The 22,262-nt window shown below is 44.3% G+C and overlaps 1 protein-coding gene across 12 annotated transcripts in view; it reads left to right on the top strand.

The window, feature by feature from the left end:
• The window catches only part of LOC114764300 (LARGE xylosyl- and glucuronyltransferase 1), a 58,038-nt gene that overhangs the window by 20,360 nt on the left and 15,416 nt on the right, over positions 1 to 22,262 (top strand). For all 12 annotated transcript variants that reach the window (XM_028953826.1, XM_028953828.1, XM_028953824.1 and 9 more), the window contains 4 exons: positions 5,742 to 6,040; positions 8,219 to 8,301; positions 12,602 to 12,725; positions 12,968 to 13,139. In XM_028953826.1, the coding sequence (XP_028809659.1) occupies positions 5,742 to 6,040; positions 8,219 to 8,301; positions 12,602 to 12,725; positions 12,968 to 13,139 (678 nt within the window). The remainder of the gene's footprint in view (positions 1 to 5,741; positions 6,041 to 8,218; positions 8,302 to 12,601; positions 12,726 to 12,967; positions 13,140 to 22,262) is intronic.

Here is a 22,262-nt window from a genome sequence, read left to right as displayed (position 1 = left end):
TCACGAATTCCTTAATTACTCTGGAAACATTTCTATTATTCCATTTCCTTCACAGAATTTAGTGCTCTAAGCAGGGCTGTATGTTTGGACTCGGTCCTCTCATTTTCTCCCTCTACACAAGATGACATGGTGAGGTAATTTCTATCACTGCTATGCAAATGACACACAACTCATCTTCTCTTTTACTCCCTCAGATGTACTGACTAACTGACATTTCATTTTGGATGACAGACCATCATCTAAACCTCAATCCAAGCAAAATCAAACTAATATTCATTCCAGCAGATTCTTCGCCACATCAGGATCTTGCTACCTGAACAACTCGCAGATCTCTCCTTTTGCAACTGCACGAAACCTTAGCGTAACCCACTTTTCCTTTTTTGTCCCTTCTCTACAACAACAGATCCGCCTTATCAATCAGCACAGGCCACCCAGATATTCATACAGTCCCTAGCAATCTCACAAGCCCTCTAGCAGGTCTACCTCTGAGTGCAATCTGACCTCTACGACTAATACAGAATGCAGCAGCATGACTGGCTTCCCAAATTGTCTCACACAACCCCACTGCCACGCTCCCTCAACTGGCTCCCAGTAGCTGCCCCCCTGCATCACATTCAAAATACTGAATTCAAAATGCTGGCCTACAAAGCCCAACATGTGGTAGCACCATTCTACCTCAGAGCCCTTATTATACCTTGCACTGCACCTCGTATTTTCCGATCTTCCAGTACTGCTCGCCTGGTCCATCCACTGCTGAAGGTAAAAGGAAGACACTCCTCTAGACTCTACTCTGTCTTGGCCCCTAGGTGGTGGAATGAACTTCCCCTTGAGAATTTTCAAACAGCAGCTTAAAACCTTACTTTGAATAACTCATAAACTTTCTGAATGTCTGACTTATGTAAGAAAAACTACAACAGAGTGAATAAAATGATTTTATTCATAGTTGGCACCCCAGTGAACCAGAACTGATTACTTCATTGATGGTAACCTAAAAGCATGTTGTAAGTCGGTCCGGTTAATGTCGTCTGCCAAATGATGTAATTGTAATGTCATCCAGAGTTAAGTTTTGGAGTTCTCTCACAATGCACTTTGAGTGAACTGGAAAATGATGACAAGTGGCCTTGACTTAGTATGAAGGTAGCCTCTATTGGGGGAAGTGCTCATATTAAGGAGATTGTCGGATATCACAGTAGCTCTGTTTGTCAGAAACCTCATTGCAAACCTCATAATCCTTTGCAATTCAGCTAAGCTTATGGCAGTCCATTTGTGGTTGTGTTTTAGTGATTTGTTGTACCGAACATTTTCTGTTGAGCAGAATGATGTACCTGTCCTTTCAAAGACTCTGTATACATATATATATGCATATATGTGTGTGTGTGTGTGTGTGTGTGTGTGTGTGTGTGTGTACATTTTTCACTCTTTGTTATAGTGCAGCCATTTGCTAAAATCATTTAAGTTCATTTTTTCCTGATTAATGTACACACAGCGCCTTGGTAAGAGAAATAAAAAAAATAAATAAAAAAAAACTCAAAGATCACTGTGGCTGATGGAGTTGGGAGATGGGAGAAAGTTGTAGAAAATCAACAATCACTGCCAGTCGGGACTTTATGGCAGAGTGGCACGACAGAATCGTCTCCTCAGTGCAAGACACATGAAAACCCTCATGGAGTTTGCTAAAAAAAAACACCTGAAGGATTCCAAGATGGTGAGAAATAAGATTCTCTGGTCTGATTCACTTTTTGACCTTAATTCTATGTGTGGAGAAAACCGATGAACAGGCACTGTTCATCACCTGTCCAATACAGTTCTTAGACATTATTTTTTGGGAAACTCGAACTTAGGACTTTTAAGGATTAGCAGAAACCCTGACGTGCATTCTGTATAATCAAAATCTCTCCTGTTTATACTGCGCAGCCCTACACCCCTTTGTGAAGCATTGAATGGGAAATTTTACCGCATTTTGAAAAATGAATTATAAGGCCTGATCCCCTGAGGATATCCACATATGACTGGAGGTCTGAGTAGGTTTTGGCTTTTCATCCCAGTGAAAGTAGTTCTTAATCACAGACGGCAGCGTTTGTAATATGCAGTAATAAGGCACTCTGCGCTGATGAGGGCTTACAAAGTCTGATCCAGTTAATTATAAACATAATGTGATGTAATGTAGCATAAATGAGTGGTGTCCAGTGGGACAGGGAATGGGGTTGCAGCTGTTGTTGGGTCTCCAGCACTGCATGTTTGTTCCTGATAGAAGATGGGGGAGGGGTAATATAAAAACTAAAAAGCACAGCAAGGCACAGCGGTGCCATCGACTGAGCTCTGAGTATTTTTGACACAGATACTTTCTGACACCCTCCGACTCCATGTCTCTGTCGGAGGAGCCATATGTCAGTGCACACTGTTGAGTGCGCTGACATCCAGGGATAAGCAGTCATCTGTCAGCCACTCGCATCCCAGCGGACCTCTCCAGACAGAGGTGAGGAGGCTAAATAAATACATAAACAAAAACGAAACATTTCCCCTTCAGACATGTGTCAGGTGACCCTTGTTTAGCCTGAATTTTGGTACGAGCTCATGTGATGCTGCAAGTGCAGGTGATTCATGCCACCTGTCAGGATCACAGATGCCGTCACGTGAAGGATGGTCCTCTCTCGCCAGGCAGATGTCGCCGTGGCAACTCAGGGATGTACGGACGGACCGCGAAAGGCAACGACAATTAAATCCATCACACACGACTGCACAGGACACATAACATTGAAACAGCCAATGACAGTCAAATGGTCCAAATTCTCCATTCTTTGGCTGGAAGGTTCCGGAAATGGTTTTGTGTGCTGCACCATTCTGATAAGTCCTGCCTCTCTCTGCACTTCTTGAGGTTGAATAGTGGCCCCAGTGCTTTATTTTTAATGGCCACTGTTACATGTAATTAAGTGCATCTGCTAGACACCCCTGTAATGCATTATTCACAGTTTATTTCACTTAGTCTGCAGGCTGGTTAGGGCTATTACCCAGGCTGCTGGCCATCCACACAGTGAGCTCAATTCCACCAGGAGTGCTCCTTAACTGGCTTTTTCACCTTAATGGGAAAAAGTTTTATTTTCATCACTTTACTATAGGCTGCGTACAAGAACTCCCCCCTTTTCCTTGTGACTCATCCCTATAATCCATCACCATAAAATGCAGCATCTGGGTTTTATAACGGGAAAGAGAGAAACAAATCACTTAAATTAATTAGCTCCTCTAATCTCCCTATAAGCTGATTTGGGGGCTTTTAGGGTGGCAGAGACAGCAAGCTCGGCGAAATGGCGCTGGCTGGACCGGCACACCAGGTGCAACTGCTGTCCCATGGACGCCAGCCCCTATGACAAAGCTTTGCTAACAAATGCCCACTCTGGCCAGTTTGAGTGGGATTTAACCCAGACAGTCCATTTGGTAAATGAATCACAGCTTGGCTGAAACTGAGAGCAGAAGGTGCTTTGGTTCACCAGGAGGGGAGTGAAGGCATTAGTGGGTTTCTGCTGTACATAGGCCAATACGCAGCCTGGTACATTGGTAGCATCAAAGACCAAATAAAAAATTCTAAAAGAACTCTGGAGATTAGTTCAGTGTGTACAAAACACTTTATTATAATTTTATATATAAATGTGTTTAATGATTTTATCGTTAGGGCTATACTCTCAATGTATATCTGATGAAAATATAATCTAGATTATATACGTTTCAAAGAATATGTGTTCCGAATAAAAAAATGATTAAAAATCTGAATAGGCCAACTAATTATGAAAGGCAGAATTTATTAGGTTTAAGCATTTCTTTCATGAAGGAGAACGAATTAATACTCCTTGCAACTATTTTATGAATGAATTAAGCATATATTTAAGCATCCTTAAATATATAATATCCTTAAATATATCTACTGTTCTATAATTGATTTATTTGTGTATCCAGTGATTGGTATGTTGATGTGCATTGAATGATTGTAAACTCAGCCCTCTGGAATCTAAGATCATAATAGCGTAAAAGTAAAGCCACAAAATTGACATTTCAGAATTTGTGTGCATTATTGTGAAGGAGGATGATGCATTGCATCATTTGTTAAATGTGTCCAAGAACCTTTTAATCATGGGTTTCTAAATTTGTATGCATGCATGCAATGAAAATTCTGAACACGTGTCTCTGCAAAACCTTAGAGGCATTTCTGCACTACATATTGGTAACTTTGTATATCATTATTATGTAGGTCAGAGAAGTAACCCATATTTTTGTTTCTGTGCAGCTTTACCAGTACAGCCTATGTTTATGATTTTTCTGTTCTGGTTGTCGCATGAGTATTAAAAAGTAATGTAGTCACTCTGACCTCATGAGTGTGGATTCCATTTCTGGTTGTGGAACAGTCTATTCATGTTTTGTGTTCTCTTCTGCCTTTTCTGAGGACTTCTGCATGTCCCTCTCATGTCCCAGTAGTTGGTGCATTTTGTTTCTCTATGTATATATGTATGTTTCTGCTGTCTGTCTGCTTACATCTCTGTCTCTGTATTTCTGTGATTCAACAGACTGAAATGTGTGGAAATTGGTGGTTCTTCTCTTCTGATCAATATGAGCAGTAAGGCCTTCAGGCCCTCACTGCTGCTCTTGCAGTGTGTGTGTGTGTGTGTGTGTGTGTGTTTGCAGTGGCAGCTCAAACAGAGACGCCTTTGTTTCTATTAATGACTCCGATTTAATCTGTGCATCTGAATCTTTGTCTTGGTGTGAGTCCCTTCTGGAGCTGCAGGGGTGTGTGTAAAATATACACACATTCACCCCCCACTCAGTAATAAAGGCTTGGAGATGCCTGTTGGCCTAAACAGAGTGAGTATTGATTGAATAATGTTCATGTTCTCCAAGGCGTGAGGTACATCAACACTTGGACTCGGCTGCTAAGTGGAAAAACACCAGCCTGCCATGTCTGGCTGTGACGGCCCATCAGATGGCTGTTGAGAGCACTGAGGGGGTGTTCTCTTTGCGGAGGATGCTCTGAACTGTCATTAATTCACTGTCGTTAACGACCCTTATCATGCAATAAACAGCGCTTCAGGTCTCTTGTGGTGGTGTTTGTGTTGCTACTCATTGACCCTGATTTTGTTGAACTGAGAGCAAAAAAAAATGTATTTGTTCTTGTTTTTGACTTTGTCTCAGTGGTGGGATTGCTGTTTTTCTTCTATATGAAGAAGAACGTGAGATTTAAAACCAAGCAAACATTCAAACACAACATAAGCAAGATTGCTGCTAATCAGTGCATATTAATTGATGAAAAAGAGACACATTTACATAAAGGACCTGTGGGGCAGTGGTGACCTAGAGGTTAAGGAAGCATCCCCGTAATCAGATGGTTCGAATCCCAATCCGCCAAGGTGCCACTGAGCAAAGCACCGTCCTCACACACTGCTCCCCAGGCGCCTGTCATGACTGCCCACTGTAATGGTTAAAAGCAGAGGATACATTTTGTTTTTTCACCGTTTGCTTTGCAGTGTTTCACAACGACAATCACTTTCACTTTCAGACCACTTGCATGCATTAGAAACAGAGTATGTCAAGAGTGAACTGATTAAATTTGTAAAAATAGTTTTAAAAATTAGTAAAAATTGCCAAATTCTTTATATGGCTGTCTCTTTTTCTTCATAAACCTGTTGCTCTTTCAATGGAGTATTTAGATGGAGTATTTAGTCTATTTTTGTCTTCCTTCTTTATTCCCTCTCTTCCAGTGAGGACTCTTCCTTTGTCACCTTTAGAACCCCAGTCATTGCCTCTGATCGGTGGAGCTGGTGAGCAGCACGCTCTAGAACTGCGTGTTCGGCAAGTGGAGGAGGAGAACCGTGCCCTGAGGAGAGAATTGAGCCAGCCTCCCCGTATCCCCTCCCGTCCGCAAAACAGCCACCGCCACGGCAACCACTCGCACCCACACTCCAATGAGGAGGGCACAGGGGACAGCGAGGGACAGCGGGCTGCTGCAGCCATCAATGGCTCGGAGTGTGTGCAGCAGCCAGTGGTGGATAAGTGTGAGGTGAGTCTAACCCAGCCTAAACCATCAGTCAGCGCTAAACAACCCACCACCTAAACGTCAGTACACACAACCAAGCACCTTATAACAACATGTACTTAAATATAGGCCTTATATCTGAAAACAACATGTTTATACAGTTGCAACGTATAAAAACATCAAGAAAGGGACAGATGTACACTACTTCATAGCAAATGCTGCATTATCATTAATGGTACCAGCAAATCTAATATTATGTAACATTAACTACAAATACCATAGCACTTCACCACTAAATAATTGAATAATGGCAGATTTACCTTTGACTTTATCTGTGAGAAATCTTGCCTACTACAAATTGGTGTTCAGACCTTTTTTCTGTTATATTTGCTTGAAGACGATAGATTTTTTTTTTTGGTGACTATTGCATTGTTACTGGTGATTTTTTTTTTTTTTCAGTACTGTCTGAAAGAGCGGGTGAAAAGAACCTGATTAAAGTTATTGTAATGTAACTTCATGTTAATGTTCATATTCATGCGAGATGAATGGTCCGACAGGACAAGCCCCAACTCCCATAGCTGACTGGTTGCCCCTGGCACTGATGCTTTTGGTGTTCATACATTAAAAATCCAACACAAGAGCGAACATTAATGTATTAAGTGGTACCACAAGAGGCAAGCTTTTTAAATGTTACTGGGGAAGGCACCCAGCTTAAAGGCACCATTAAAGCATATTTAATCTATGGGCCATTAGTGTTATTTTATTTCATTTTACTTGCTGATAATGCGAGTGTCACCAGGGTATCAACTCTAGAATGGCATAATATATCATCCTGGAAAAAGGGCACCAACTAATCAGGTCAGGGTCTGGCTTTAAAATAGCTCCAGTGTGACGTCCATTAATATATTTCCAACCTAATTACGATATTGCTGTGGTAATAAACCACTGAGCTGTCAGAGGTTGTGCTAACAGTGCTGCAGCTTGAGTTTGCTGATGTGTGTATGTGTGTGTGAATTTTATGTGCATGGTCCCATGAAGAAATCTATACTGATGAGCATCAATTGCTCAGGACTCTGCTGCCCACATGCCCATTTATTACATCAATATAGGTTATGATTGAAAGGCCGTGTCAGGGGTCACCGTCTCCTAAATTAGCAGAAGTGTCCTGATAGGCTGGTTGTCTGTCAAAAGCTCAGTAGAGAAACGTTTTAAAGGACACTCAACATGTGCCATCTTTTGGGGGGTTGTGGATGAGTGACTTGGGGACCGTGAGTTTGAGTAGTGACTGAATAAATCTGGGTTAATATGACAGGCCTCTGGCACTGGCTCGGTGGGCATGAGAGAAAGGGGAAAGCAGCTCTTTTTTTTCCCACAGAGTTTTTTTTCTTAGGAGTTCATCTTAAATCCATCTCTCAGTCTACAGTGTCATTCAGTTTACTTAGGGAACCTGTATTTGACGGCAAAGAACCACTGTAACACTGAGTACACTCATTTACCATCACTTTAATGGTAACAATTCAGACCCCCCCCAATTCATCAGTTATCAGTTTATGATCGCTGCTATTTCTTCTAGGTATTGGACCACTTTCAGCACACTATTGGCAATTTTTCACAGTTCCTAGATTTATTATGGAATTATGATCGTACTGGCAGTGCAGGAAAAAAGCAATGGGGGGAATTAGATCTTGGGGAAGCTCTCCAAGTAGATCCTATAACTGCTTTATCCAAAAGCACCTACTGACAGTGCAGGTCATTCAGAGCATTATTGATGAAGAATTAGAGGATGATGAACTGTACATAGCAACAACAGGAGAAGGATAAAAACCCAAACGCTGGTCTGTAAATCAGGTTCATCTTGGAGCTGGCAAAAGTGCAACCTTAAAACCAAACTGGGGAGTCACTCATACATCTAAAAAAAAAAGTAGCATAAAATTGAGTAAAATAGATAAAATAAAACCAAATTGGTTTTATGGAGAATTAATAATTATAGACAAATAAACAGACAACTGGACATCATATTAGCAGTTCATAACCAAACTTTACACCAACCAGCATATTTCCCTACATAATCTAGTCTGTTATTTTGCACAGTGTTAAAACTCAGTAAAGTTTATCTGGAATATATTGTTTTCTATAAATGTATTGCCTTAGTTCAGACCTATTTTTTAAATAACTCTTTCTTTTCCCTCCTTTGTTCTGTAGACCATCCATGTTGCCATTGTGTGCGCAGGATACAATGCCAGCAGAGATGTGGTGACGCTGGTGAAGTCTGTCCTTTTCCATCGGTATGTATTAAAGAGTCTTGACCTCAAGGTGTGTTCTGTTTAAACATATATTTCTTTCTGTTCACTGCTAATATCACACTTATGAGTCTTACACAGAGATATACACACTCCATGCCCTTCTCTTACCAATCTGAATATGCTGCGCTCATGCCAGCTGCCTACTCACTGTTGCCAGGCAACTCAAGCCCTATGAACTCTTGTGTGAAAATGGCCCGAAGCTCACTCTCCTCTCCAGGTCCAGATTCAGAGTCTGGCAGTGCAGAGGAATGGTGGGTGAAAGAAGGATATGCTGCAAACTGGTTAGTCACTGGGGAGCTAGGGAGATAAATATTGGCATTGATTCGAAAATGCTCCTCTCGTTTATACAGATGAATAAAGATGTAGAGAGACCAGAGGCGCAAATACATGCTCGCTGTTTTCCGAGATGGGCCTCAGCGAGTCCGTTTTTGGGTCGCCCACATGATAAGTTCGTGCATGGTGTAATAACTAGTCTATTATCTTCATCCTCACTTGTAACAGGAGATTTAGTGGCATAATGAGACTCGGTGATGAGTCACTCAGAAGTGGAGCCCTTGATCACTTGATGAACTATTTCAAAGCGTAATAAAGATTTCAATTTAGCAATTAGGTAGTGAGGCGGACTTAATGCCGACAGCCGTGCCTCAGAGCCACAGTAAGTATCACTCAATTGAAACTTTGCAGGCAACAAGCAAATCTGCACACAGAGGCAAATTATTAGTGCTTCTCCGGGTCTGATTTGTGTCAACTTGTTGTCATCTTCTCTTGTTTTCTGTCCTGCTCATGTTTGCAGGCGTGTGCACACTCGCTTGCAAACCTCAGATGCAAATGAGAATGACACTGTGACTAATTCATCCATTAAACTCTCACTGAAAAATAAAAGAAAGATTTTTTGTTTTGTTTTCAGCGCCTCGCGTTACACCAATAGCAAAATTTCAAGGCAGATTTTAATGACAGAGCCATTTTGAACAAAACAAAAAGGTAGTGAAGATGACAGCTAACTCCAAAGGTAACACAAACGCTTGTCACAGTATGTTTATTTCCAGAATGGCTTGAAAGTTTTCCTGTGACTCATTTTGTTCTAATGTGTAAGCCAGCATGGATGAATGAAAAATCTCTTTTCACATCACTGTCCCACAGCATCAGAGAAATAACTTTTATTTTTGGGAAAGCTGACTCACATCGGTAGTGATGCTGCAATTTAATAAAACTGCAAATTTGCGAAACACACTTTCTGTAAAAGTTGCATTTTGGACCTTCTCTAAGCATCAGATTAGCTGGCAAATAGTGATTCAGTGATTCTGGCCATTTTTCAGAACTCTTTTTCGGCTTTTTTTTTTTAATTGATTTAATATACTAACTTCAGCGAGTTGACTTCAGGCATGTGACCTTGTGATGAGAAGTAAAACTTTTCTTCCAGCTTATCATGCAAAAGGAAAAACAAAAATGATGCAGTGACATCACAGTTAAGCATAGTAGTGAGCATCACAAGCCAGAACCCTCAAGCGTCTGATAGTACACCCTTTGGCACAATATGGAGAGAAACACATGGTGTTGTAAATACAGTGCATTTGGAAAGATTCACAGAGCATCACTTTTTCCACATTTTGTTATGTTACAGCATGATTTCAAAATGTATTGAATTGATTTTCAGATTTCTACACCACATAATGATAATGTGAAAAAAAGATTTGACTGGAATTACAGCCTCAAGTCTTTTTGAACAGGCAATTCCTTTGACTTCATGCTAGGTTTGTGCTCTGACATGAACTGTCAACTATGGGACCTTATATAGACAAATCATGTCCAAATCATGTTACAAATCATTCTGAGGGGAAAAAAAAATCATTTTGGCCATTTTGGGATAAGGCTATAAGATAACAATGTGGAAAAAGTGATGTGTTGTTAATGCTTTCTGGATGCACTCTAACTGTTAGTATTGCACAAAAACTGTTTGTCTGTGTGTGTGCTAAGGTGCATCTATTTAAACTGCAGTCCCTCTCAGTGATTAAACTCTTGCCCCAGATTCCCATCCCCCACCCACAACACAATACACCAATTATCAGCGATTACTGGGCATTATGCCACAGCTAAACTGTGAGAGGATGGGGTGGGTGTAAACCAGGTCTCACCCTGTCATAAAGCATGCTGCCCATTACCATGGAAACATTGAGATGTGAGGCTATGTGGATGAAGGAGGTGCGGTTGGTGCTCTTTGGGGGGTCACGTGACGTTTAATGGGGATGCGCGGTGTTCCGATGGCTGTGGAGTAAAGTAGGACATCTCTGGTGCAGGGCTAATTATTCCGTACTCTGCTCTCCACAGAGGGGCTGAGCTCTATATACATCAGCTGCGCTCAGCACAGGCAGATAGTTGGGGACCCTGGAGTTTTTGTCCATTAGTCTCTGTCATTTTCAGCTCGGTTTGTTCACATGTCACAAAAGCTGGCAGTTTTTATTCCTGAATTTTGTTTCCCATGTGTTTTGTGGAAATCATACACCCTTCCAATTCACCGTAACAGCAGTGCTCATTATGCGGCTCCGTTCTGATGTGTTTTTGCTGCTGAGTGCAACAGATATTTAAGCAGCCTGAAAAATGTTTCATAACAGCGGCCATTTACAGCTCTAATTGAACTTTAGTGAGGGGTCCGTCCTTTGTGAGAACCATGATAACACAGAGGATCTGAGGGCTGAATGGGATGAAAGGTAATACACTGGAAAAAGTGAACACTGGCCTGCCATAACCTGGTTTATTTATATTAGGCGTGACAGATTTATTTATTTTTTTTAGCCAGTGTTCAAATTTTACAGTGCAATGTACCCACTATGCGCTGAATCTGTAGGTTTTTTTAATATTGTTCAGAGAAGGTCAGCTTCTTAGGGACTCAATGTCCTGAGGAGAGAAGGACTGGAACAAACACCTGCAGATGCTCTGACCTTTGATGGACAAAGGCAAGCACCACGCCTCCACTGTTTGGCTCAGGGAGAGTTCAAGACATTGATGAGTCATCTGTTTTTGCACCCCAGGGAGAACATGCTTCTTCACAGAGACATCCACAGCAGTCTGTTTTATCTGCTTGTCTCTCTTGCTTCAGCAAAAGCTGTCTGTAGAATTCAATTATCACAAAAATGCAAAATACATTGTATAAATCATCATCACATCGTTGAAAAATAGATGTGACACATTTAATGTATAAGTACCAAACACAGCGAGGTTAGCTATTAATCAAGGATAAATGTCACTGGCACAAAAAATGTGCTAAATGTACAGAGATATTTTATGTGTGTGTGTGTGTGTGTGTGTGTGTGTGTGTTATCTGGGAATGCCCAGGAAAGTCAAAACACACTGTTGTACGTACATAGAAGAAACATAGTCATTTTTCATTACAGCCACTACAGAAACATGGCCCAGACCTTTACTGTTGTGAAGTGTGGGCTTCTGCAATCTGACCATGAGCTAAGCTTTGTATCATAGCTAATTTGTTTGTTGGCCAATTGTGATAATAGTGTACTAAAAGTTAAAAATTCTATGAATCTTTTGATATACAGTGCAGGCCAAAAGTTTGGACACACCTTCTCAATATGTTTTCTTTATTTTCATGACCATTTACATTGTGAACACTGGCCTGCCATAACCTGGTTTATTTATATTAGGTGTGACAGATTTTTTTTTTTTTAGCCAGTGTTCAATTTTTACAGTGCAATGTACCCATTGGTAGATTCTCACTGAGAATCTAATGAACACATGTGGAGTTGTGTACTTAACACAACTCCACAACTGCTTTGCACACTCTTGGCATTCTCTCAATGAGCTTAAAGAGGTCGTCACCTGAAATGGTTTTCCAACAGTCTTGAAGGAGTTCCCAGAGGTGTTTGGCCCCTTTGCCTTCACTCTGTGGTCCAGCTCATCCCAAACCATCTGGATTGGGTTCAGGTCCAGTGACTGTGGAGTCCAGGTCTCCACTTGTTGTTAAGTACTCCACGTGTTCATTCATAGTTCATCAAACCTTTGGCCTGTACTGTATATGCAAAATTAGGCGATATTATGTACATATTATGGTAGTATGTACATAGTTACATTTTTTGGAATTGAAAATGTCTCCCAGTAAATGTTTTAATAAATAGTTTTAAATAGCAGGTGAATAATAAAAGAATAAAGGCAGCTGTAAATGTGACTTTACAATCTCCTATTTACTGGTTACTGAAGGGCTGAAGCAGGTTTGGTGTTTTATTTGTGTGCGTTCTGTAAGCATAACCAATGTCCTCTTTTGTGGTGTGTTCAGGCGCAACCCGCTCCACTTCCACTTCATCACTGACTCCATTGCACAGCACATCCTGTCCTCCCTCTTCAACACGTGGATGGTGCCAGCAGTGCGTGTTGACTTCTACGATGCAGATGAGCTTAAGGTGACTTCTGCTGAGCTGTCTTCTCAATACAAAATGGATTCATGCTGTAGGAAACACTGCATCATAGTCAAGCCTGGATATATATTTTTATTATGTCAAAAATAGCAGTGGTGGTAGTAGCAGTGATGGATTGGCTTTGTTTTTTACACCTCAAAAGCAAAACCCTAGAGTTTCTAAATCTATTCCTGTTATGAATTGGATAAGTAAGTTTACTGGTTGATTGTATGTCTCCTATGTTTCAGTCTGAGGTTTCCTGGATCCCCAATAAGCACTACTCTGGAATCTATGGGCTGATGAAACTGGTGCTGACCAAAACGCTGCCGTCCGACCTTCAACGTGTTATTGTCCTGGACACAGACATCACATTTGCCACTGACATTGCTGAGCTGTGGGCTGTCTTTCACAAGTTTAAAGGTGCTGCATCCCTGTTCACCTCTACATTTGCTCTGTTTATATTTAACATTTACAGAGGTAACATTTCAGACTCTGAATAAGAATTCAGTCCTTAGAGATTTTCTGAAATGTCATCAGAATTGTCAGATTAACCCTGTCTGGAAAGTTTCAGCTCAATGTTTCTGCCACTGAAGGACAGTTCATGGCTCGCCTCGATACTGCACATGGAGCTGGGCCAGCATTTGTCCCAAAGCTCTGGACGTCCCTCCCATCCTCCCACCTCCCCTCCGGCAGCACTGCGACTCAGCATTCTGTGGCCCACTCTCACCATGTGCTCCCTCGCAGCATGGCACTCTGGGAAAGCTCTGTGTGCGCCACAGCAGGCAGGCGAAATTGCCTGGACGGTGACAGACTGTTTGTGGCAACAGGAGCAAGGAAAGAAGGGGGGGGGGAATGAAGGGAATGGGAGGAGAAAAAAAGAGAGGGAGTAGAAGAAAGCAAATGATGGAGCACACACTCTATTCCAGTGAAGGTGTGGGTGGGCCAGTGAGATTTATTAGAGCTTCTGTCCCAAAGTGGTTTTCCGCCACTGGAGGCTTGATCAGTCTTAATTAAGATGCATTTCTATGGGCCACGTAGCTACTGTACTCTCCTCTCCCACACACCCACATTGGTTCACACTCAAGCTCTCTGATGTTTAACCCTACAGCATGTCAGTGTTTAACCCTGAGGCAGGAGTGTGTTAAGTCAAGCCTGAATTACAGCAAAATATTAAATGGGAAGAGCCTTTAAGACCATAAATAGATAATTTTTTATAATATAAATATAAAGATTAATGGTTTGACCTGTTAATTTTAAGATGGGGGTTTTATTATTCAAACAATGTATGCAAAAAATACCTTTAAAAAGTGGGGGTTGTCTTATATTCCGGCCAGTACAGCTCATCTGTGCTTTATCAAAAAGTGGTAATTTAGTTAATAAAAAGTAATTTAGGTAGTAAGAAGAAGAATAAATTGAACCTGAAATCTGTTCTTGCCCACCAACCGGTTTGGGGAATATCTGTGTCATGCGTTCCTTTTTCCCCAATTTCTTTTTCCAGCACACACTTGACATATGTGACTGTGCCACGGTAGCTGATGAGCTGTCTGCTGATGTCGGCACAATTTTTGCATTGATTGTCTGCAGACATTTTGACAATAGAGTTCAGAGATTTTACTTTGGTGTCTATTGACTGGAGCACGAATCAGTGAGAAGGACAGCGAGAGTTTCTTTTAATAAGTCATTCCAGGTCAAATGGACGACCTCCTTATTGCCATTGCACATTTTTATTAAAAACCTGTCTCATAGTCAGATGAGGAATTGCCAATCACATTTAAGCACCTGTCTCACCTGTGTCCTATCGCCCCCTGCTGGAAACCCCAGTTAATGGCAACTTGCGATCAGTACTTAGTTCTTTTGCACTACAGAGTTTAGTTCTAAGCTCTGTCAATTTTAAAATGTCAGTACTAAAGTTAAGTTGTGTAGTCTTATTAGTTCCCAGCAGAGGAACCAATCAGGGAGGTTACAGCTTGTAAAGTAATGTTCAGATTTGGTTTATATCCACTCTGAAGTGAGCACGAGATTATAGCCCAGCAGTCTGGTGAGCGCTTGGTGACCACAGTGGACTCTTCCTGTGATCTTAATGTATTCATTAGAACAGCAGGGCAGCTGATTGTGTTTCGGCCTATGAGATTTCTCAGTTGCAGGCATATGTCGCAAGGGTAGTGGTGGCCTAGCGGTTAAGGAAGCAGCCCTGTAATCAGAAGGTTGCCGGTACGAATTCCAAGGTGCCACTGAGGTACCACTGAGCAAAGTACACACTGCTCCCCGGGCGCCTGTCATGGCTGCCCGCTGCTCACCAAGGGTAATGGTTAAAAGCAGAGGACACATTTTCGTTGCTGTGCTGTGTATAACAATGAAAATCACTTCACTTTCATAATCTGCTGTTGTCATACATAGTCTGATTAACACAAATGTTAGAATCACTTTTATTAGCCACTTGTTTGCACTTAGTTTCTACAAGTAGTAATGCACTTACCCTGTCCATCACACTTTATAACTGTGTAAATAGTTATACATCATAATACACATCATTTACAAAATAGTCTGCAACACTTCAGCAGAACTGCTTCTTATGATCCGCAGTATTGGATGGATAGAAGGACACAGACGTGTCCCCTCTCTTTAAAGCCAGCTGAGTTAAACGCTGGGTCGGGCAGCACCTCAGCAGTTGACCGGAACCAGCTGCTATGATCTGCAAATGAAATGTAGCCTCCATCGTTAAGCAGGGTGGTGTTAAGAGAATTGGTGCAATTCTGCTGTCACACTTGACAGACATAGTCAGGGATTTTTGCATCGTTAATCACAAGCTGTCAGGCACATCTCAGGATTGATGGCTGGCTTTAAAAAAATTGTCGTATCACCAGCAGAGCTCTTTCTCATGCAACTCTACTGAAGCATGCATGCTACAGTAATTGCAGACTTTTGTGAGTGTGAAAATTACAGTTTTGATTAATTGTGATTAATTGTGCAGCATGACCAGGTCGGGCATGTTTATTGAGAGGCCAGAGGACTTAATCAATCTTCTTTTTGCACAAAATGTTTCGCTAATTGACCTTCTTAGAAAGTAACACTTTCTCTGCATTCCCCATTTCTGTCCTCAACTCTATTTCTGTAGTTGTTAACCTGCTTACTGCAACTATGCGGAGGTAGAGGGGTTCATAAGAGAGAGGGAAGTGTTTCTCCATACCCACTGTTCAGCACCAGATCTGTGTGGGATCCCTGTGTGCAGCCTCATTACGTTGTTTTTTTCCTGGAAATGTTCCCAATTTCACGTTACCTAACACACAAATATGGGTTATCCTTCCTCCAAGCGTATTCCCTTTCATGACCCCTTGTTCGTACAAACACATGCTGTCCTCATAATGAGCTCAGAAAAATGTCATAGAAAGACACTGCATACTGAACAATGTTTTCATGTACTTCCTGTGAGCTAAAAAGTACAACAAAAGGTTCTCCAGCAGCTGTGAGTTGATTGACAGATTGTACAGAAAAAAATAAAATACAATACACCATTTGACATCAGCAAGCGTTGTTGCTCTCCAAGGTAAATACCTCAGATCAACACATGAGTACAGATATCAGACCTCGTCTGGACTGTTTATGCTGTTGCAAAGCAATGCTTGACAGCTTATGCTTTGACCAGTTTAAGAATGTACCAGAATGTACCAAAATAAACCAGAATGTTATTTAAAGAGTTGAGTATTGCCAGTCCCTCCAGGATTTCGTGATACGCTTTTGTGATTGTTGCACTCCAAAATGGCTGAAATTTAGTGAAAATTTGTGGGGTTTTCTTCTGGGGAAGGTTGATCTGAAACTGATGGAATAAATGAGACTCGGTTAGGGTGATTTGCCTCGGCTGGTTGTACATGTCTGCAACATTCTGTGAGTGCTTTGCAGTAGAAAAAGGTTTTTCAATTGACTACTTTTGTTTGTATTCCACCACAGCGTTGCAACATTGCAAAATAGTGTAACGGGTAGTGCCAGAATGATGTTGGTGTCAGCCAATTGCGTGCAGTAGCCATCTTGTATAAATAGTTCCTGAGAAGCAGATATGTGTGTGTGGGGGTTTTTTTGTGACTAGTCGCTGACACTGACATTGAACCTCAGATGTCAGAGCTAGAGCATCCGTGACCTGCACCATGCGATTTGCCACGCTCTGTAAGTCGCTCTGGATAAGGGCGTCTGCCAAATGCCGTAACTGTAAATGTAAGATAAACTGAACAGCATTCCTGTCGTGTGGACCCTTTTCTCACCGACACAGCAGCTTCAGTACGCCCTTACGACCGCCCGGTACGGCCAGTAAATATCGGCCTAGCCGGAGCAGCTGTGATAAGGAAAGGGGACACGCAACATTAGTTAACCCCTACTTTCAATAGGTCAAAATTGCAAAAAAAAGTAGCAGTGATTTGACAAAAGCACAAAAATGCAAATAATTTGCACTGATTGGCTGAATTTGCATTGATTGTCGCGATCACAACATCATAAATTCCTGGAGGGTCTGAATTATTACACTGTGTTAATGGTCATGGAATGCCTCTCAGCCAATCACAATGTGAGGAACACACATTGGTTGGCCATCTGTCGCTAGAGTCCCTGTCTCCCAGGTTCAGTCACGTCCAGTAATGAGAACATCTTTGACAACAATGTGCTAAACACCCTGTTTCGTACTGGTAAGAAATTGTGGTTGAATTTCAGATCATGTCCTGGGCAGTGAAACGTGACCTTGGTCGGACGGCCCAGTATGCAAACATGATCTTTTATTATCTCTTTTAAACGGGAGGCGTATGAGTGTGTGTGTTTGGAGCGGGTGAGGTGTGAGGTCACAGGGCGCCGTCTCCTTCTGCTCAGAATCAATAATGTAAAGGTGTGTTAGGCAGAATGAGGGAGAGCGGGAGTGAAGAGGGGAGGAGAGGTCAGCAACCATTTACACATTCTGTCAGGCAGTGTAGACGCTGCCTTGGTAACTGCCTGCTAAATAGGGGCTGGATGGATAGATAATGCTGAATTCCAGCCCGAGGGTGAGCACAGCCTTGTGCGCACTAATCAGCCGAGTCTGCCACGCGAAGGCCTTGATCAGATGATCTGATCATTTTCAACGCGACCTGAGTTTTTTTCTCTCTCATCATGTGATGTCATCCCTATACTGTGTTGCCAGTTGTGAGAACGTTTTGAGAAAACATTTGTGTTGGTTCTGTTTATGAAATATTTGCTTTAGATGAACACTGCCTCACTGCTTCCTATAGGTGGAGAACTTAAATTAATCCATTAAGTAAGTGCATTTTGCCATTTCCTTCATACTGAATAGGCATAGTTTGCCAGATTTTAAATGAATTTTGTAGTTCAAATGACTTATGCATAAAACACATCATGTACATTTTCTTTTCAACTATATTTGAGGTTTAAACATCTATACAATGCAGTGTATGGTCTCTGTGTGCAAATAGAGATTTCATAGATGGCTTTAAATTCGTTTATTAATTCCATTAGTCCTGTGTTTCTACTAAACATTATACTTGGTCCTCTTATTCTGTATGTTCTTTTCACAAAATAATGGATAGTTGAAAGGTTCACTATTTGTAGTGTTGACCAGTGTCACAGTATTCTTCGTGCAAGAAAAGTAGTGAGAGAGAAGGCATTTTTGAGCAATATTCATCTATTTATGCCAAACTTTAAATGTCACCAGCTGTAAAATGAACCTCCTGGTAACTGGATGGCTTTGCTCAGTGGCTGTCCTTTCAAAATGTATTCCTTACATGGCAGCGACCAGACAGTTAATGGAACAGGACGGAGCTGTATTCGATGGGAGACTGTGTCCCCCTCTCTCAACAAAGGCCATCCACCGAGGCTCAGCACGGTGTCGGCTCAATGCAGCCCATTCAGGCAGAGGGCCAGTAAGACCATGATCTATGGGACTGTAATGGAGCATTGAACCTGAGTGCGTGACACTATAGATCAGCTTTGAGAGCCGTGCCGCTTTGATCTGACTAAGGGACTGACCTGTCAATAAAGCCAATTCTGTCTTGGCGCTGCGCCTGTTCCTTCCACCTTGCAGTGCGCCGTTGTGAATTTTCTCAGCTTCACACGATGCTGCTCAATAGCTATTTGTGCCTTGCATACGGTAATATGTTTTTGCGCACGCAGCCTTTTAAGAAGGAGGCCCAAACTCATATTTTGTATTTCTTTGTTTCAGTTCTTCTGTGACAGACCTCATTTCTGATGTGCATACCCCACCCTAGTGCTTTTATATTACAGTGGAGCTGCTCATATCCAGCTGGGCTGCGCAACAACAGAGCAGGAGAAAATTGCTGAGAGTGGGAGAAAGAGGAAAAAGAAATAATAAAAAGTCACATTTACATTGTGCGAGCTTGCAACGCATGTGTCCATTTTTCATCAGTTGGCACCGCTACAGACCAGGCCCGCCCGACTGCAGTCATTAATATTAGTGTTGTCCAACAGCGAGGCATATTAATCATGCTGGTTATGTCAGCGCTCGCTTCTGAATGGAGGTCGGGCACTTCATCGGGAGCTAATGGTAATGAGAGAGAGGGATGTATAGGAAGGGAGGGCAGGAAAAAAAACGACACAAAAAAAGCAGGCAGAGTGTGCTTGAAAGAGATTGGGAGAGAGAATATTTCACCTTTGAAATTAAACTTCAGTGAGAAGTTTTTTTTCCACAGCCGTTGTCCTGTTTAAGGCATCCTGTTGGCTGGGATAGTAGCATTTACTGTGAGAATGTGAGGAAAATTCATCAGTTTTGGTTTTCCAGTCAGACCTGCACAGGCACTGCTGTTTCAGCTATCAAACATTTCATCAGTTCCATATTCTGCAGTCTCTGTAGTCAAGTCTCTACAACCCCATAATAACAGCGATTGACACTTCAGATCATATTTTATTTTGTGGTGCTGCATAAGGTTATCCTAATAATTCTCTTCTCTGAAAGCTATTACACAGGGTCTTGTGTACCAGAAAAAAATTTTATTTGCCTAAAAATGTTCTTATTCCCTGGGTAGGTGTCAGGATTGCCTGCAGCTGGGCTCCACACCGGAATGCAATCCTGACGCCCCATAAATGCCGGAAGTTTCCGCCCGTTCGGGGTCGCTGGCATTTTCGTGAACTTTAGTTGGTAACACTGTTCGTAATTTGAGTTCTGGCAATCGCCACACGCCTACGGGTTAGTTTCAGTTCCTTATTTAAGTTAAATCGTTTTCGGCCACCGCGCCAGTCTTTATTTGTGTTTCTTTATTGTTTATTTGTTAATAAAAACCCCTTCCCAACATGTCAGACCTCTGCGCTTCCTTCCCCCGTAAGTCCGTAGTCGTGACAGAATGCCAGCGACCCCCCCAAAAGCGCAGAGGTAAAAAACAGAGGAGAAGAAACGCCGCGAAGGACGCAGCCCGGCGCGGCGAACGCGGACACCAGGGGAGAGACGCGCCGCCCGTTCTGGTGGAGCGTTTTCTCCCCGAGAAGCCGTGGTACGCGGCGCCGCGTGATGACGTCACCCCCGGGAAACTCCGCGAAACCCGGAAGCGACAACGTCGGCGGGTGAGTGGGCGGAGCGAGGACGTTGGCGTCGGCAGCAGCGAGGAAGTGACGTGGGCAGCGAGCGCAGAAGATGCGACCCCCACGATCTTCGCCATGTCGAGCCAAGAACTCTGCGCTCTGCTGGCAAGGCTCCCCGTGGACTGGGACGACACGGACGACGACGAGAGCACGGGAGACGAGAGTTGGGCTCCGCCCATCGCACCAGTCTGCGATCGTCGCAAGGTCCGTGGGGACCCACGTCACTTCCAGGGGGGTGAGAAGCGACAACAACGGCGGCGTCCCTCCAGCGAGGGGATGGGCAGCCTCCAGCCCGAATGGCCAGAGTACTGTCCCTGGGAGTTGATCGCACCCTGGGTCCAGGATGTCCGCAGGGTGGACGACCCTCGGAGTCACAGGTGGGAGGACACAGATGACGAAAGCGACAATGACGTGGATTTTCGTTGGGCAGTCGGGGCCGGGATGGCTCCACCCAGCGCGCGCGTCCGAGATTGTCGCGACATCCGTGAAGATCCACGTGACTTCCGAGGGTATGAGGTCGACACGGACCAACACCAGGATGACGCCGATTGGGCAGTCGGTGCCGGGATGGCTCCGCCCATTGTGCCCGTCCGTTGCGAGGTCCGTGGAAACCCACGTCAGTCTCAGAGGTGCGACAACAGTGAGGAGGAGGACAGCGATGCGGGCGTAAGCTGGTGGAACAGGGCGACAGGAGGTCGCCAACCAGCAACTGCACTGTCGGAACTGCCTCACAGGGAAGATGCCCTCCCAGTTCCAGTCGCCGACCCGCCTTCCCTCTGCTCGGACGTTCCCCAGCTGAACGGCAGCGCATCACCAGCGCCCCCGCATGCTGGAGAAGACGTCCATCACCCCCCACGCCACACGCCCACCACCATCTCCAGCGACGCTGCCTGGCAGCAGGGAGAGACCGACAGGAGTTTTCGGGACTTCCAGCAGAGACTGAGGGCGGAGTTTGATCGGCCAGAGCCTGAGCCAGGGATCGAACTCTGCCCCTCCACCACATCCAGCGCCAGTCAGGATCCGGGGCAAGAAGACCAAGCACTGGCGGGCGACGAGAAGGTCGCGCCTCCCGAGATTCTGGCTGTGCCCCCTGAGGAGGTCCCGGAGAGCTCAGAGAGGGAACCAGACGACCCTCTCTTCTGTCTGTCTCTGTCTGTGTGTGTGTGCGTGGCATATGTGTCCGTATGTCGCCCCCACGTCCCCTCTTTGTGTACACCAGATGGCGACCCAGCCGCGGAGCCGAACCCCAGGGAGGAGGTTCCTGACCCGAATGTGCTGGTCCAAGGCGAGGTGGACAAGCCCCAAGGTACCCCGAAGTCCAGCCGGGGGGGGTGCTCCCCCAAAGAATTTTTTGGGGGGGTGCAGTTCGGGTTGGGGACTCCTCCTGAGGGGAGGGGAGGTGGGGAAGCGATTGAGCTGGGTCCTCCGGTAGCCAGTGAGGAGGGCGGGCCAGGCATGGGCCTGCGTCTGCCTCCAGAGGGGTGGAGCGCCATAGAGCCCCCGGGTAGGCATGAGGACCCAGCTGGGACAGGCAGGAAGAGGGCCTGCTTGTCCCAACGGACGCAGAAGGGGCTAGCCGGATGGTCTGGCAATGCCCCCCCCCTTGGCACCAGGGCCGTGCAGCGAGAGGGGCTGCATAGTCCCAGAAGGCACCAGCCTGGGGTGCCTGGAACAGTCGCCGGAGGCTCTGGGACAATCTCCCTGCGCGGTGCAGGGGGTGACACAAGACGTGTCAGAGGGGACATGTGGAGACAGGGCCCACACGTACCCAGATGGATCGGCCCTGATTATTGTGTGCAGGTACGGGAGTCCGGGGCCGCCATGCGGGACCACGCCGGGGAGCCAGGCCGAGGGTCCGGGGCCGCCATGCGGGACCACGCCGGGGAGCCAGGCCGAGGGTCCGGGGCCGCCATGCGGGACCACGCCGGGGAGCCAGGCCGAGGGTCCGGGGCCGCCAAGCGGGACCACGCCGGGGAGCCAGGC

Source organism: Denticeps clupeoides, chromosome 15, assembly GCF_900700375.1.
Source record: "Denticeps clupeoides chromosome 15, fDenClu1.1, whole genome shotgun sequence".
In the NCBI taxonomy this organism is placed as follows: Eukaryota; Metazoa; Chordata; class Actinopteri; order Clupeiformes; family Denticipitidae; genus Denticeps; species Denticeps clupeoides.
This window is presented reverse-complemented; position numbering and strand designations above follow the sequence as displayed.